This window comes from Papaver somniferum, chromosome 9, assembly GCF_003573695.1.
Source record: "Papaver somniferum cultivar HN1 chromosome 9, ASM357369v1, whole genome shotgun sequence".
Taxonomy (NCBI): Eukaryota; Viridiplantae; Streptophyta; class Magnoliopsida; order Ranunculales; family Papaveraceae; genus Papaver; species Papaver somniferum.
Genome location: NC_039366.1, coordinates 160740464 through 160756415, shown reverse-complemented (window position 1 = coordinate 160756415; position 15952 = coordinate 160740464). Strand labels below are relative to the sequence as shown.

Below are 15952 nucleotides of genomic sequence, written 5' to 3'. Positions count from 1 at the left end.
GCGAGATGATTATACCCCCGCCAACTTCAATGTTACGTCTGCTGATGCTATCCAGAAGAGTAATCTTCTTCCTTGGAGTGTTGGCCCTCGTCGTATCCATGTTACTGCCAGGCAAATCCGGGAAGGCAATAGCCTCCGTCTATTGGAGGAGATTGATAAGATTGGTTTGACTGTCATCCCTTACTCCGCCAAGCTAATTCTGCCGAAGTCTGATCGCATTCGTCTTGACCATGATGATCGCTGGGCCCGTACCCCTCTTCGTGTGGTGGGTCCCTGGGACTATGGTTTTACTACTGCTGATCCTCACGTTCCCCGCTCAGCTTTCGCTATACCCGAGAAGTATGATCGATATCAGTCTTGGGTCTTCAAACCTGCTGCTTCTCACGAGGTACCCTTCGTTTCTTCTTGAAGATTTTTGCTTTTGAAGGGTTTGCTTTAATAACTTTGCTTGATTTTATATGGATTTCTTTTGTAGTCTGCCCCTGCTTCGTCTGCTGGAACTGGTCCGGGCTCTGCTGGTAACTCCGTGGATACCAAGACTAGGAAGAGGAACGCTTCAGTTGACGCAGCTACACCAACACCTGCGGAGGTAAATATTACTATCATACCTTTGTGCTTGTAAGTTCCTTAGTATCTTTCCCCTGATCCTTAGCTGTCGCATGTGTTCTTCTATAGTCTTCCAAGAGGAAGGGAAAGTTGAAGGCTGTGATTGATCTTGAAGCTTCGGATGAGGATCCCAAGGCTTCCGAGGGGGTGACGGAGGATGAAGTCATGGGGGATATTGAGGATACCGGCCTCAGCCCTCATTTGGATGATATTGAGGAAGATTTTCCAAGGATATCCTCAGTCTTGTTCGTGTTGGTTCGGTGGAGGGTGAGAATCTCCTTGCTGGTAGTGGTGCTCAGTTGATCAACCATGTTAGCTTTCAAGCTCCTGTTCCTACTTTGTCTTTGAAGATGCCTTCGTTTTCTGCCCCTAGCGGAACGTTGCATGTTGTCTCGGCTACTGCTGAAGCTGCTGTCGTAGCTTCCAAGATCCTTCCTTCATCTCATGCTACTTCACTTCAGTCTAGTGGTTCATTTGCAAGGTTGTTATCCCCGTGGTGAGGGTTAGTAGTTCAGACTCTCAGCCGAAGAAGAAGGTTGTGATTTCACTAGCTAGCTTCTCCTTCAATGCTACGCCAACTTCATTGGGGAGCGCTCAGTCTGTTTCTACTTCCCCTGTTAGCAAAGTTATTGGACCTCCGCCTTCGTCACCAGATTGGACTAGACTGGGTAATCTTCCTTCTGCTGGTGATATAGACTTAGGCAGTGCTTATGCTTTCCCTTCGGTTCCTAGCTCATCCACCATGCTGTATCTTCGTCGTGGTGAGGGGTCAGCAGTCGTGCCCCTTGTTCGTTCTCGAGCGTTTGAGGGAGTTGTTGTTGAGCCTAGCCAAGGTAAGCTGTATGAGAACTTGAGCCTTATAAGTTCTGAAGATTACATTCTCGAAGCCGTCTTGCGGGACTCTAAGGGTCCTTTTTCTGTTGGGGTTGATCATCATTGTCTTGGTAGTTCTTTTGAGGTGGCTTCTCAGCTGGATGTGCTATCTGCTCAGTATCGTGCGTCTAAAGAGTTTTTCTTTGACCCGGATTGCCTCCTCATCTAGTCAGAGCTTTGGTGAAATCCGTAGGGGTAGCATCCAGGATATGGAGGCTTTCATGGACACCTACGCCGATTTTCTCCCTCGCCTCTCAGCATTCTCAGTAAGTAATTCTTGCCTTACTGTTTTGCTTCTCGTTTTTGTCCTTCATCTGCTCTTATACTTCTTTCTTCGGCATCTTTGTAAGCAGGTCGATGTTGGCTATACCTTATTCAAGGTTTATAGAGCTAAGTGTACTCATTTGAGTGCTCTATTGGAACGTACCCGTCAAGAACATGCCCTTGTTGTCTCACAGCAACCTTCGTCTAGTAATGTTGCTACTTCTGCTAAGATATCTTCGTTGGATGAGGATCTGAGAAAGACTCACAGATCCATGGAGGCTTGTTTGTTGGCTCTTGAAAGAGCCAATAATGCTGCCAAAGTTGCTGAGGATGGTCGTAAAGTTGCCGACTCTGCTTTAGCTGCTGAATATTCCAAAGCCATAGGTTCGTTTCTTCTTCACCTTAGCTTTTCCTTCATTCTTGCTTGGATTCATAGTCCTAAGGTATCCTTCGCCTGCCATCTGGTAGTTCTAGTGAACTTAGATGCCTCCGGGATCAAGTAACCAAGTTAACCTCCGACGTATGGTATTATCAAAAGAAATCTGATAGACTGATGAACATAACCGTTCACAATGAGCCCGAACTTTCCCTTGAGTCTGCTCATAATGCGGATTTAGTGAAGCATATGGCTTTACTTCGTAAGGAGTGTGACGAAACCCTTAATTGGAAGGAGAGTCTCATTTCAAAGAAAAAGGAGGATATTTCCTTAGTCGAGAAACTTCTCTCAGCCCAAGAAGTTATCCGTAAGAAGTATCATGCAGATTTTGAAGATGTATATGCTTCCTTAGCTAAGGGAACTGCAGAACAAAATGTCTTATCTCCTGAGGTCTGTTCTCTTAAGAACAAACTTGTCGAGGCTGGCTCCATTTCTTCTTCCATGTCTTATGCATCTCTAGTAAAAAGGTAGGAAGAGTTAGAGAATGTTTACCAAGCTTTGTCCTCTGAGAATGCTTCACTCCGGATTGATGTTGATGATCTCCGAACGGAACGAGATACCCTTGTGGAGGATCTCGACGCCGATGAGGTGGATCTTGCTGAGGCTCAACATAGTTTAGAAGAATCCCTTAGCCATGCAGAAGGTAACTTAGGACCCTTATTTTTACGCAGCATCCTTTGTGTCTTTAACTGTTTTTTTCTTGTTGCTGATACCCTTTGCTTCTGCAGGTCTCCAGGAGCAACTGGTGGGTGCAAACGCCAAGATTACCCGTCTTGAAGGCCAGATATCCTCGTTGGAGATTTCTCGCCAATTTGATGCTGCTGCTAAGTTTAAGTCCGAGGCGCTTCAACAAGCTAACGATCATCTTAGTGCTCAGATGATGGAGCTTCGTCAAAAGTCGGCTTCAGATCTGGAGGTTCAAGCTTCTCAGATGAAGGTGCAGTTCGAGCATTCGGCCATTGATTATATCAACAATGCCTTTGCAGAGGCTGAGCTCCAAGCCGAAGGAGTTGTCTTTCCTCGTCTTCCTTATCCTTGATGTGTCATGTTTCTTTTAACTGAACTCTTTGTTGTGTTATGCCCCCAGCTGAGGGGCCTTTGTTGTCTCCTTTTCTTGAAACAATGCTTTGTTACGATGTGAACCTTTGTTATCTGCAACTTTTAAGACATGTTAGTCGTATTTTGGTAATATTATTATGGTACCCTTAGTATTGCATGAATATATATATACGTAGACGTGTTGTGTCTAGTTATTCGCACATTCGAGTCATCACAAGGTGTTAAGGTCTTTTTTACATTTGTTGGAACATTCATCATCCTACCCAAGTATCCTTTGGCCAGAAGGTACCGTGGTGGCGAGGGCTCCTACGTGGGTAATAATTTTCCTGTAACCCTACGCGTTCAGCGTGATGACTGCTTTACTTCGACAAGGTATCTCTATAGGGGATATCTTACTTTTTTTATTGCCTCATGAACAAAGCTATCACTCCGAGGATCCGAGTATTGACACATGCACAGTTGTGCCTTGCCTTGTCTCATCGTCAATTCTGACGGAGGGTGTCTATTCTAACCCAATTTGTGTTTAATCAAACAGACTTTTCTCTTAGCAAAAAAGTTTTTTTCTTTGATTAGTAAGGTCTATAATACCTTTGATCATGGATAGAACATGGTGGGTCGTTGCCCCTTCCCTTCTTCTCCTGAGTAATAACCATTTACGGGTAGTACTTCTTTAGGTACATTGCGTTCCAGGGGTGTTGTAATACTTCACCTTTTAGGTTCCTTAGGTAGTATGATCCTTTCCCGGAAATGTCGTGTATGATGTAGGGTCCGTCCCATGTCGGAGCTAGCTTGCCCCGCTCCTTCTTTCTTTGATACGGTGGTATCTGTCGCAGCACGTACTCTTCAACCACAAAGTTTCTTGGGATAACCCATTTGTTATATTCACGTTCTATCCTTCGTTGGTAGTTTACCATCTTTTGCAAAGCCACTTCTCTTCTTTCTTCGAGATCATCAAGCTTTTCGAGCATTAGGTCCGTCGTTAGGTTCTTTTCCTATGCCTCCGTTTTTGTTGTTGCTAGTATTATCTCCGTTGGGATGACTGCTTCGGCTCTGTAGGTTAGCAAGAACGGAGTTTATCCCGTAGCTGCTCTTCTTGTAGTTCGGTAGGCCCATAGGACATTGTGTAGCTGTTCACACCATCTTTTCTTGTATGCTCCTAGCTTCTTTTTCAAGTTCATTGCTATCATCTTGTTAGTCGCCTCCGCTTTTCCATTGCTCTTAGGGTATACCGGAGTGGACTTGTTTTTCTGAATGTTGAAAGTGTTGAACAACATGTCTATATTCTTTCCCTCCAATTGCTTTCCATTGTTAGAGACTATGGCGGCTGGTATCCCGAACCTTCACATGATTTGTTCAAACAATAATTTAAAGACGTCTATGTCTCTAATTCCCGCCAAAGCTCTTGCTTCCACCCACTTGGTGAAATAATCCATAGCCACGATAAGGTATTTTCTTTTTGATGTCCCTTCTATCAAAGGTCCAACAATATAAACCGCCCATTTGACGAATGGCCATGGGCTGATGACTGAGTTGAGCTCCGTTGCTGGTGCCCTAATCTTCCTGGCAAAGCGTTGGCATCTTTCACAGCTCTTAGCCACATTTTTTGAATCTTCGTCCATGCTCAGCCAATAGTATCCTTGCATCTTGGCTTTGATTGCTAAGGACCTTCTTCCGCTATGGTTGCCGGCTTCTCCGCTGTGTATATCATGCAGTATTTTCCTTCCCTCGGTTTGTGAGAGGCACCGCATCAGAGGTCTGCGAAATGACCTTCTGTACAGTATCCCATCACGTAGGCTGTACATCGCTGCCTTGGACTCGAGTTTACGAGCTTCTTTGACGTCTGCTGGTAAGGTACCTTTATCAAGATACTGGTGAATTTGGATTCTCCAATCATCTTCTGCTTCGTCTTCGTTGCTTTCGTCCGACATGGACAGGTTTTTGTCAGACTCGTCAGCTTCATTATCTGGCTCTTCTATCCCTTCGTATTCTTTCTCATTTTCTGCTTCCCTCATGGACCAAGTTTGGACGACCATGGCTTCTCCAAAGCCTGAGGTTGGCACTTCTATCGAAGGTTCGTATATCCTCCCAATTTGCACGGAGGTGGTATTCCTGTCCCTCATCATTGATGATATAAATACTAAGGCATCTGAGTGTCTGTTGTCTTTCCGACAGACGTGTCTGAATGTGACTTTTTCGATCTTTGATGCATGCTCCTGTGCTAACTTTAGGTATGAAGACAATATCAGATCCAGAGCTTGATATTTGAGCTCGATTTGTCTAATGACCAGTTGTGAGTCACTAGTCAGACGAACATCTGATAAGCCTAGCTCCTGTGCCAAGTGTAGACCGTGTATGACCGCCTCATACTCCGTGATGTTGTTAGTGTATTGTTCGAATTCTAACCTGAATGCATAGATGAGTCGATCTACAGTAGGGGTTGTTATCACAATCCATATGCCTGCGCCTTCTCTGTTGGAGGAGCTATCTGCAAATATCTCCCACCTTCGTAAATTTTTTGGTTCCAAGATGTCTTCTGGTTCCGTCTTATCCTCCTTCATTCTTGGGATGTCGTCTATTTCTGCTTCGTCGTTGAGAGGTAGGTCTGCTAAGATTTGTGATTTCTCAGCTTTCCTTGTCGTTGAGAGGTAGGTATGCTTCGTCATTGAGAGGTAGCAGCAACAAGCTACGCTGTGAGCGCTAAGATTTGATCATGGAACTCCATTTCGCTACCCTTCAGATCTTTTCCGTGTTGTCCAGAATTTGACTTATCTGAGCTTTTTCGAAGACTCGGATGGTATGTGCGTCGAAATATATCCTTAGTTTCTGTGTTGCCACTACTAAGGCATATATGAGCTGCTCCACCTTGGTATAGTTACGCTCCGCGGAACTGAGTGTCTTGCTAATGTAGTATACAAGATTTTCTCCTTGCCCATGGTCTCGTACCAATACTGCGCTCACAGCGTAGCTTGTTGCTGCTAAGTATAAGATGAGTATCTCACCTGGCTCCGGTTTCTGCAGGATAGGTACTGATGCTAAGTACACTTTGATCTTGTGAAAGGCTTGTTCACATTCTTCAGTCCATGTAAACCTATTTCCTTTCCTTAGTGTATCGAAAAATTCTTTGCATTTATCCGGCGACCTTGCTATGAATCTTCCCATGGAAGCCAAGATTCCATTAAGCTTTTGCACTCCTTTTAAAGTTTGTGGAGATGGCATCTCTATTATTTCTCTGACCCTTTCAGGGTCTACTTCTATTCCTCGCTTAGTTACCAAGTATCCCAAGAATTTTCCTGAGGTTACTCCGAACGTGCATTTCTCCGGTTCACCTTCATGTGGAAATTTCTCATGGCTTCGAATATCTCCCTTAGGTCTGACAGGTGGTTTTTTGCTTCTTTGCTCTTGACGAGCATATTGTCCACGTAGACCTCTAGTATTGTTTTATGAGTACGTTTTTGTAAAAAAATTTGTAGATCTGTAACAAGGTACGTCTTTAAAGGCTATGAACTCAAAAAACATACACAAATAACGGATAAACAAATCAATAGAGAGTGAGATTCATCGTTTTGAAACACATATCCATTTGTTTCAGAAGATACATAAGTTAAAGGTAAAACTATGTCTAAACTCAATATTGTGAGCAAAACACGATGGGCGCCAAACTGTGACTACCCGTTTTCCCGTAGTCTACGTAATGTATACATCTCAGAGAGTCATATGCTAAGTAGTATCGATACCTATGTTGAAATGATAATGCTAAGTAGTAAAGGATATTAAAGATCACAATAATAACAAAGAACTCAAATATAATGTAAAAGCTTCTAAGTTATCATGAGACACAAGAGATTATGTGGTTCGACATTTATCTACGTCCACGGGGTAATGAGTAATTGTTTTGTATTAAGTATGGTGGTTACAAAGATCTTAAATGCTTCCCAAAGTAATAGTGAGAACTCAAGTTGAAGTAAATACTGAAGTTCTAAACATTAAAGAGGTATAAGGTTAAGACTAGATCTTCTCTCATAGATATTGAATGCCCTTATTTTGTTGGTGAGGCTTCGTATTTATAGCCCCTTATGCTCCAGGTATATCTTTGTTGCCTTTGGGTCCATCGTCTGCTGATATACCTTTCGTACACATTGTACCTTCGTTAACCGCTCGCCTTATCCAATCGAACCTTGCCACCTCAGCTGACCCACAATCCTTCGGGAACTCCCCAACTTTAGTAAAGGTTGTACCTTCGTTCACCGCCAGCTTCTACCAATCGGGTTCTGCCACATAGTCTCTCTCCACGTGCTTTGGTTATGCGTGTAGATATGGGATTTGAGCATTTAATGCTGATTAGATATCCCATCTACCTTTGTCCCTTCGCCAGCTGCCTCCTTTTAGACTAGGCTTTTACTCATCTGATCTCAACCGTCGAGGTATCCTTCCTTGGGACGAGATAAAGTAGATCTACGAAGGTATAGTTTATAACTCAGGCTTCTCTGTATAGCGAGGGATACACAGTTAACTTCTGAATGCGGCCACTAAGATCGTGATACGTGCCTTGCAGAATATTGGTATTCACAATAATTCCTGGAAATGCTCTGTCCAAATATAGACCGAAATCTCAGTAGAAAATCTCCAATTAGTAAATGCACATTACCAATTTTTATTTTCTAAAGATATGCGTTTAATTGTTGGAAATTAAAAGCATATAAAATTAAAAACCTTAATTAAAAGATTCTCAATTTATTTCGATCCGGGATTCTCCTTTAGTTATTAAGGAATATTTTTGAACAATAATAGATAAGAATTACTGCACATGTTCAAAGTATGCCGACATCTTTACTTTGTAAATCCTTTTTCATATTTACAATCTTGGAACCGATTTGCCACACTTCCAAACGAGTTTAGAATTGACTCATCTAATTTCCAAGAACTATGTGATTGATCAAAAACATTCAATCACCATTCATGGGTTTAACGGTTCTACCAAACACAAAGTTCGGTTCTACCTCCAAGTGGCTACTAGGATCTGTTACACTAGTTTCCATAAAATGGCTAACTAAGTACCAGGATCGGTTACCACTATTTATGGTACTTACTTGTGATCGGTTGCACAAGTTATAGGATCGCTTACACCAATTACTAAAACTTGTTAACCTACTACAAGGATCGATTAGATATCTTGTGAATAGTCCCATCAATTTCTAGGATCGGTTACCCAATGACTAGGAATGGTCACACCAATTAAAAAAATCTATCACACCATCTCAGGTGATTACTTAAGATTGGTTTCACTAATAAAAGTCATACTGATACATAAGTCAGGCATTGTGAATAGTTTTACCAAGATACATAAACAAGTTATGAGCGGTTATACTAAACACACATATTGGTAATCCAAAGATTTGCAATGAATAACAATACCAATAAGCCTAGTGATTTCCATTTCGATTCACAAAACAAGTTTATGAATTGTACTTCCTTTAAACGAATGTAAAACATTGTTTCCTAGGACGAAATCTTCACCCATATCCATATATAATCACAATAGCATTCATACGATTATGTCGATGTCTTATATGCGAAGTTTAAAAGATAGGCGTTATACTTCGTATTATAATTCCTTAATACTTTGTCTAACTAGAGTATAATCATTCACAGCTTCGCAGTTATGTTTTCAATATAGCACTACTTGAAAGATACGTTGGGAATGAAACAGTTCAAGTCAAAATATTACTAACCTCAAGAGGAAGGATGATGTCGTCGATGTAGCTCTTTACTTCTTCGCATTCTTCAAGTCTTCGAGTACTACTTGTAAGTCTCATATCCTAATAACTTTCTAGCTAACCTATACGAAGTTGACTCTAGTAAATAATCAAGCGACTCTTTAAATGAGTTTTGGTTCACTAAAATATGACAACCAAACTTGACATACCAACGCTTGGTGGGTTCAACAGTGCAATGCTCTAACACACACCTTGATTGTCTGGAATCCAACAAGTTTGTTTATTTTTTATAGACTTTCATAACTTGTTGCATATGTCGACGATCTATCATTTGGTGTTCTCTTCAGAATCCTAATCAGATAGGTTGCGAACTAATTAAGGTTTATTATCTCGATAATCTCAATCTTAGTTGATCTAAACTGATACAAAGGAGTTTAATCTTTTAAATGGATGAGGCTTTTTATAACTCAACAAACAACTCTGATTAATTTCTTGAGATTGACAGAGCGGTTACCGAATACAAATTAGTCCTTTACTATTTCGAAGTACGATCCATAGGAGTTGCGTGTTAGAAATCTTCACAATGGGTGAAGCGACTGAAGATAATGGACTTTATCTTGGTATTCACGTGCATTGACCGGATTGGTAGTAGGTGCAGGGATACTGAAGGAACTGAGTAACTTGGAGTTAGTTTACTTGGTCTCAACTATACAAAATTGGTAGTAGTCTTTGTATACTGACTTAATTATGAGATTATTCAAAACTGGACTAGGTCCCATGTTGTTTTGCATTTGCGGTTTTCTCATTAGATTAATATTGTTGTCTGCTTTTACTTTACTTCCCGTATTATAATTATTGTTTTAGTTATAGTAAAGTAATTGCACCATACGTTAATCAAATACTTGGTTTGATCTCATATTTGGTTCAGCTCGAACTTATACCACGTGTCCATCTTGTGGTTGATATCTTCTTAACAATCACTGTCTATAATATGTCATGCAAGGTGTGTTGTGAATAGGTTGTTACGAAAAGATTGTGGTGTACTTGGTACCCTCGTCATTTTAGGATCCTCTAGTCTTAAAGGATCTCTTAAATAACGTAAATAATCATGTTTCTTAATTTTATGAATTTACAAATTGTTAAAATTGGATTAAAAATGTTTCCCAAGAAATTTCCAACTCCTTTTATTTTAGGGTTATTCAAAGAGAAATTGGTGTTCATACCCCAAACTAGCTCAATAAAAAGAAACCCTATAAATGATTTCATCCAATTTTCTTAAACTTATGGAGATTTTGTTCTAACTTGTCAAGAGATGCCTTCGAACAACTGTAGGAACGTCTAGAAAAGTTCGCAACATTTCCATTGGTGATGCTCTTGTAGTGAAAGTCTGAACCTAGAGGCATTAAACGTGTTGGCCCCGCACATCCCGACACAGGAAGACGCGTGATTCACGTTCCATATGCCTTGATTTGTTATGCCAACAATTTAAACGTGTTGTGCTTTACTAGTCAAAAGCTTTGCACAATACATTGTATGGGCACAACATACGAATAAACGTGTTGTGCACCAAAATTTGAAATCACTTATGGAATCAACAAAAATAAAATACCCCATTAAGTATGAAATTGGATCATTTTCATGTAAAAAAAAGTTCCATTGAACAATGAAAATATGCCAAAAAGCTTATGTATATTAAGATAAAAACATAGCAAGGCCTAATTAATTGGTTAACTGTGCACCAATCCAACTTACAAGTTGAAAAAACTAAGCATGGTGAATTGTGAACTAGTCAAACTTACAATTTGAAGAAACTTGGCATATCCATCAACAAAATAGAAGAAAAAAAAACATAAAAAAATATCGGTAAAGAACAAGCTCTATACATTCAAATATACCATTTCACCAGACTGAAGAAAATGCAAACAAATTAACTAGAGGAAATGAAAATAGAAAAAAAGAAAGCTACATAGAGTAAATACAAAACAATAAAAGTTAGAAGACTTATCGGCGGCAACATCGGTTGTTTGGTTTTTTCTTCTGGCTAGAGTTTGCGAAGAAGAGGAAGACAGATGTAATAAGTTTACACTTTCCTCTATATCGGCCAAACTAGTCAAATATAGGTAACTCCATTATAGCGACAGTATGTAAATTATGTTGTAGGTCTATACGTATTATAATTATATGTTATCAGTCGTTAATTAATAAAGTTTTATATACATGCTTTAACGTGTTTTATGTGTGTTGTGATTTTAACCGTGTTGTGTCATGCTATGCTTTGGACTATGTCATGTTGTGCCACGTATTTATCCGTGCCTCGTGTTGTGCTGTAAGTAATAATATTTATCCGTGACACAACACAACATACTAAGATAACGTGCTATGCCATGTTTTGCCAGATCATGTATTGTGATGTGCTCGAATTTTGGCATGTTTTTTCATAAACCTGCTAGCCCGACCCAATTTACACTTCTACTTGTACCTATAAATAATTGATCTATTATTATAATAAAATTTCAATAAATTAATTGTCTTGTGACTTTTAAATTCTATTAATTTATCGATAAATTAATAAATTATTAATATATCAAAACATACCAAATTTAACTTTCAATTTTATTGTGTAGATCATTTTTCTATAGTAATAAATATCTAGAGATTTTATTTCCTAATTATGTTCAGGCAACGAGAAGAACAACACAACAAAATCACTTAGAAACTTTTCAAGAGACTACAAAGAATTAGAAATAAATTCCAATTTTTTCAAATGTGAACAAGAAGCAAACAACTTCGAATAACGCACCATAATTTCCTGACTAGTTTGGGGCCTATAGGTTTAATTTGAGACATATCACTAAAAGACAAAAATAAGACATTCTGTAGTAAGGTAGAAAATCCCTTATCAGACTATTTTACTTAATGACTAATTTATCCCTGATTAATTAGTGTTATTCAGGGTGATCACTTGATGTTTAATCTTGTTAACCTAGAAATCAACAAATGTTAATCAATCATCAAAACATGCAACTTTTTTGATTTTTTTGGATAAAAATCAACTCAGAATAGGTGAATGTTCATGCACTCTTAGACTGATTCTGGTTGATATTTTAATTCAACAAAACACCCAGAATCAATGTACTATATAGCCAGATTGTAAGAATCAGTGAGCACAATACACACACATAGACCGATTCCTAAAACTGCACTCAAACAATCGGTCCATACAAGTGTTCATAAAAAACGATTCTAGGTCAAAAAGTGATATAGAAAAGTTGCGCATTTTTCCACTAAGAACGGTTTACGTCGACATTTACATGAACTGGTTATGGGCTTTGCAGTTAAGAAATCAAATGTTGTTAGAGCAATGCTCGGTCGAACTCGCAAGCGTTGCAATCTCAATCTTGTTTGTCAAGTTTAGTTAATCAAAACGATATACTTGATTTCTAGTCTACTTATAGCTATGTCTCGGATTAGGATAGAATGTGTAATTGAGCTTTAGACTTCACGACGTTCACCAATTGAAGACGAAGATCACTGAGGAGCTTGGAGGAACTTCATCAACAAAAGGTATGTGGAGACTAAAACTTGTCTATCACTCAGAAGTCTATTCTATTTTATCTTGTAATGAGACTAAGTCGTATAGCTATATAGACTTTTACATTATACACATTTGATATTTCGAGCGGAGTTTATCTCGCTTATCTATTTCTCGAAATATGTGTTAAAAGCTTTTTGCTTTAGCTATGTTCATCATATTCTTGACGAGTTTAGTTGGAAACAAAATATTTATTGGAAACTAAATATAATGTCAAAAGATGATCATGTGAAAATTACCTTGAACATCTTATATGATTTGTGTGAGACAGTCATTTAATGTTAGCTTGGGAAGTTTCGTATTGATCATTCGATCACTTGAAAATTACTTGAAGCAAATGGTTTGTGTGAGACAACCATTGTCGTCTTCCAAGGATGTTTCAATGATTGAAATGAGAGTTTAGAAAAATTACCCATGTCTGGATACAACACGGTATGCATACCTAGTATGCAAACTGTTTTGTAATGATTCAGGTCTGGGAACCTTGTTTGCGTACCTAGTATGTGAACGGTTTTACCTGAAAAGGTCCGGGAACCTTGTTTGCATACCTAGTATGGGAACGGGTTTACCTGAGTTGGGTCCGAGATGGTTGTTCGCGAACCGGGTCTGCGAACGGCTTGACTAGGCCAAGCTCCGGAGCTGCTGTTCGCGTACCTGGTTGGCGAACACAGTTGTAAAGTTCTAGAATCGATCATGTATGATTCTCATACTCATGAACTAGTATATTTATGATCTAAGGAATACAATCTTTGCAAACCATGGCTTAATGTTCATGAATTGTTTCTTATATAAGTACTTTGTACGATTACAAATCAAACCCGAAAATGCGGGAGTCTAACAACCACACACAACAATTCGTTTGGAAATCTGAGAGGACTTACTCCAATATACTTTCTAAAGAATCAACTAGACAGTTAGACTCAATCTAGAATAATGTATATCAAATAGTTTAATATCTCTAACTCTTAAATCAATCCGCAATCAACAAATAAAAATCTGTGAGCCCGATTGAATATAAGAGGAATTAGTTGAACGGTACCAAAGACCAATGTTCAAGTGTCAATCAATGTAAATCAACAACCAAAGGTTGGATATTCTAATTGATTGATCTTAACGCACAACCTGTGATATTTCAATTATATAACAAAATATCATGCGGAAAAGAAATGACACAGACACCAGAATTTTGTTAACGAGGAAACCGCAAATGCAGAAAAACCTCGGGACCTAGTCCAGTTTGAATACCACGCTGTATTAAGCCGCTACAAACACTAGACTACTACCAATTAACTTCGGACTGGACTGTAGTTGAACCCTAATCAATCTCACACTGATTCAAGGTACAGTTGCGCTCCTTACGTCTCTGATCCCAGCAGGATACTACACACTTGATTCCCTTAGCTGATCTCACCCACAACTAAGAGTTGCTACGACCCAAAGTCAAAGACTTGATAAACAAATTTGTCTCATATATATAAGTTTATATGATTGAATAAATCTGTCTCCCACAGAAATACTCAAGAGTTTTTGTTCCGTCTTTTGATAAATCAAGGTGAACAGGAACCAATTGATAAACCAGACTTATATTCCCGAAGAACAGCCTAGTATTATCAATCACCTCACAATAAACTTAATCGAATAGCGAAACAAGTTATTGTGGAATCACAAACGATGAGACGAAGGTGTTTGTGATTACTTTTATATCTTGCCTGTCGGAGATATAAATCTCAAGCCAATTTTACAATTGCACTCAATCACGATAGAAACAACAAGATCAGATCACGCAACCACAAAGAGAATAGTTGGGTCTGGCTTCACAATCCCAATGAAGTCTTCAAGTCGTTAACCTACATGGTCTCGAGCAAGGTTGTGAAATCGTAAATCGAAACGTGAATCGCTTTTCAATTTTTGAGAATCGAATCGTATATTGAATCGTGAATCGTAGATTCATAGTTCATTACTAAATCGTTAAATTTATGCTTATAAATATAATCAAATTACATGAAACAACTTTAGACTAATATGTATGTAAAATATGTTGATTGACTAGCACCAACAATCGAGTTGGTACAATGGTAGTCAGTCTAATTGATAACCAAGGGCTCTCATGTTCGAATCTCAAGCTTCCCTTAAATTTTTCTTCCTTAATTTTTTGTTTTCTGTTGAAGCATCTACGTTTGACTTGGTCAAAAAGTCAAAAATCGTATCTAAAAAAGTCAAATTGATGATTCACGAGAGAAACGAGTTGAACTGACGATTTGAAGCGGAAATGAAATATTTGGAGCGAATCGTGCGACTTGACTCGCAAATCACACGATTTTAAAAACTTTGGTCTCGAGAAGAAACCTAAGGTTAAAGGAGAATCGACTCTAGTTATGCAACTAGTAACACACATGAGGTGTGGGAATTATGTTTCCCAGTTGCTAGAGTTCTCCTTTATATATTTTTCAAATCAGGGTTTGCAATCCAAGTTACCTTGGTAACAAAGCATTCAATCATCATCGTTAGATGAAAAACCTGATTCAACCAAGCTAATATCTTTCAACCGTTAGATCAAACTTAGCTTGTTACACACAAATGAAATGTACCCTCATTTAGGTTTATGTAACCATACCTAAACTTGTACACCATGTTGGTTCACAAATAGTTAACCGAGGTTAGCCATATGATTACTCTCATATCAACCTTATTCATCTTAACCATAATTAGTTCAAATGACTCAAATTAAACTAGTTAAAGAGTTGTTCAATTGCTATATTCTCATGGATTTACACAAGAACACAATTGAAGCGAAATCGGTTTGATTCACTCGAATCAATACATGAACATTGTAGCCACGGTTTGCAAAGATTGCATTCCTTATTGATAAATATTTTAGGTTCATGTACAACAGATCTTAGAAAGTAATCACTTAAGTATGCCTACGGGTATGCGTACTTAAGTAACCGGATTTGAGTTTGTTTTAGTTTTCAAACTCACCAGAAATTCACGGACGTGAACTTTCCGCCAGTATGCATACGGGTACGCGTACTTTAGGTAACCAGATGAGTTTGGTTTTGGTTTTCAAACTCAGCAGAAATTCACGGACGTGAACTTCCGCCAGTATGTGTACGGGTACGCATACTGGCCCAGTCTCCTACAACCTTTTTTGTATACACACAAGTATGCATACTTTAGGCTCCCGGTTTTGGGATTATACACTAATGTGCGAACACACTATGCTTATATCCAAAGATGGTTACAAGATTCTAAACTATTTAATTCAATCATTGAAATATTCTTCTATAATGACAATAGCCGTTTTCACACACTAGTAGCATCAAAGAAATTTCCAAGATATTGAAATAATAATTATCGAAACATTCCAAGCCTTAAACCAAATGATTGTATCACACAAACCATGTAAGA

The 15952-nt window shown here is 38.8% G+C and overlaps 1 protein-coding gene across 1 annotated transcript; it reads left to right on the top strand.

Annotated features, from left to right (window-relative positions):
- The first annotated feature begins 1688 nt into the window (after positions 1-1688).
- On the top strand, positions 1689-3218 carry LOC113312790 (tropomyosin-like). Its single transcript, XM_026561526.1, has 3 exons — positions 1689-1745; positions 1833-2127; positions 2908-3218. The coding sequence occupies exons 1-3, from the start codon at positions 1689-1691 to the stop codon at positions 3216-3218; spliced, it is 663 nt and encodes a 220-aa protein (XP_026417311.1).
- The last annotated feature ends 12734 nt before the right edge of the window (positions 3219-15952 follow it).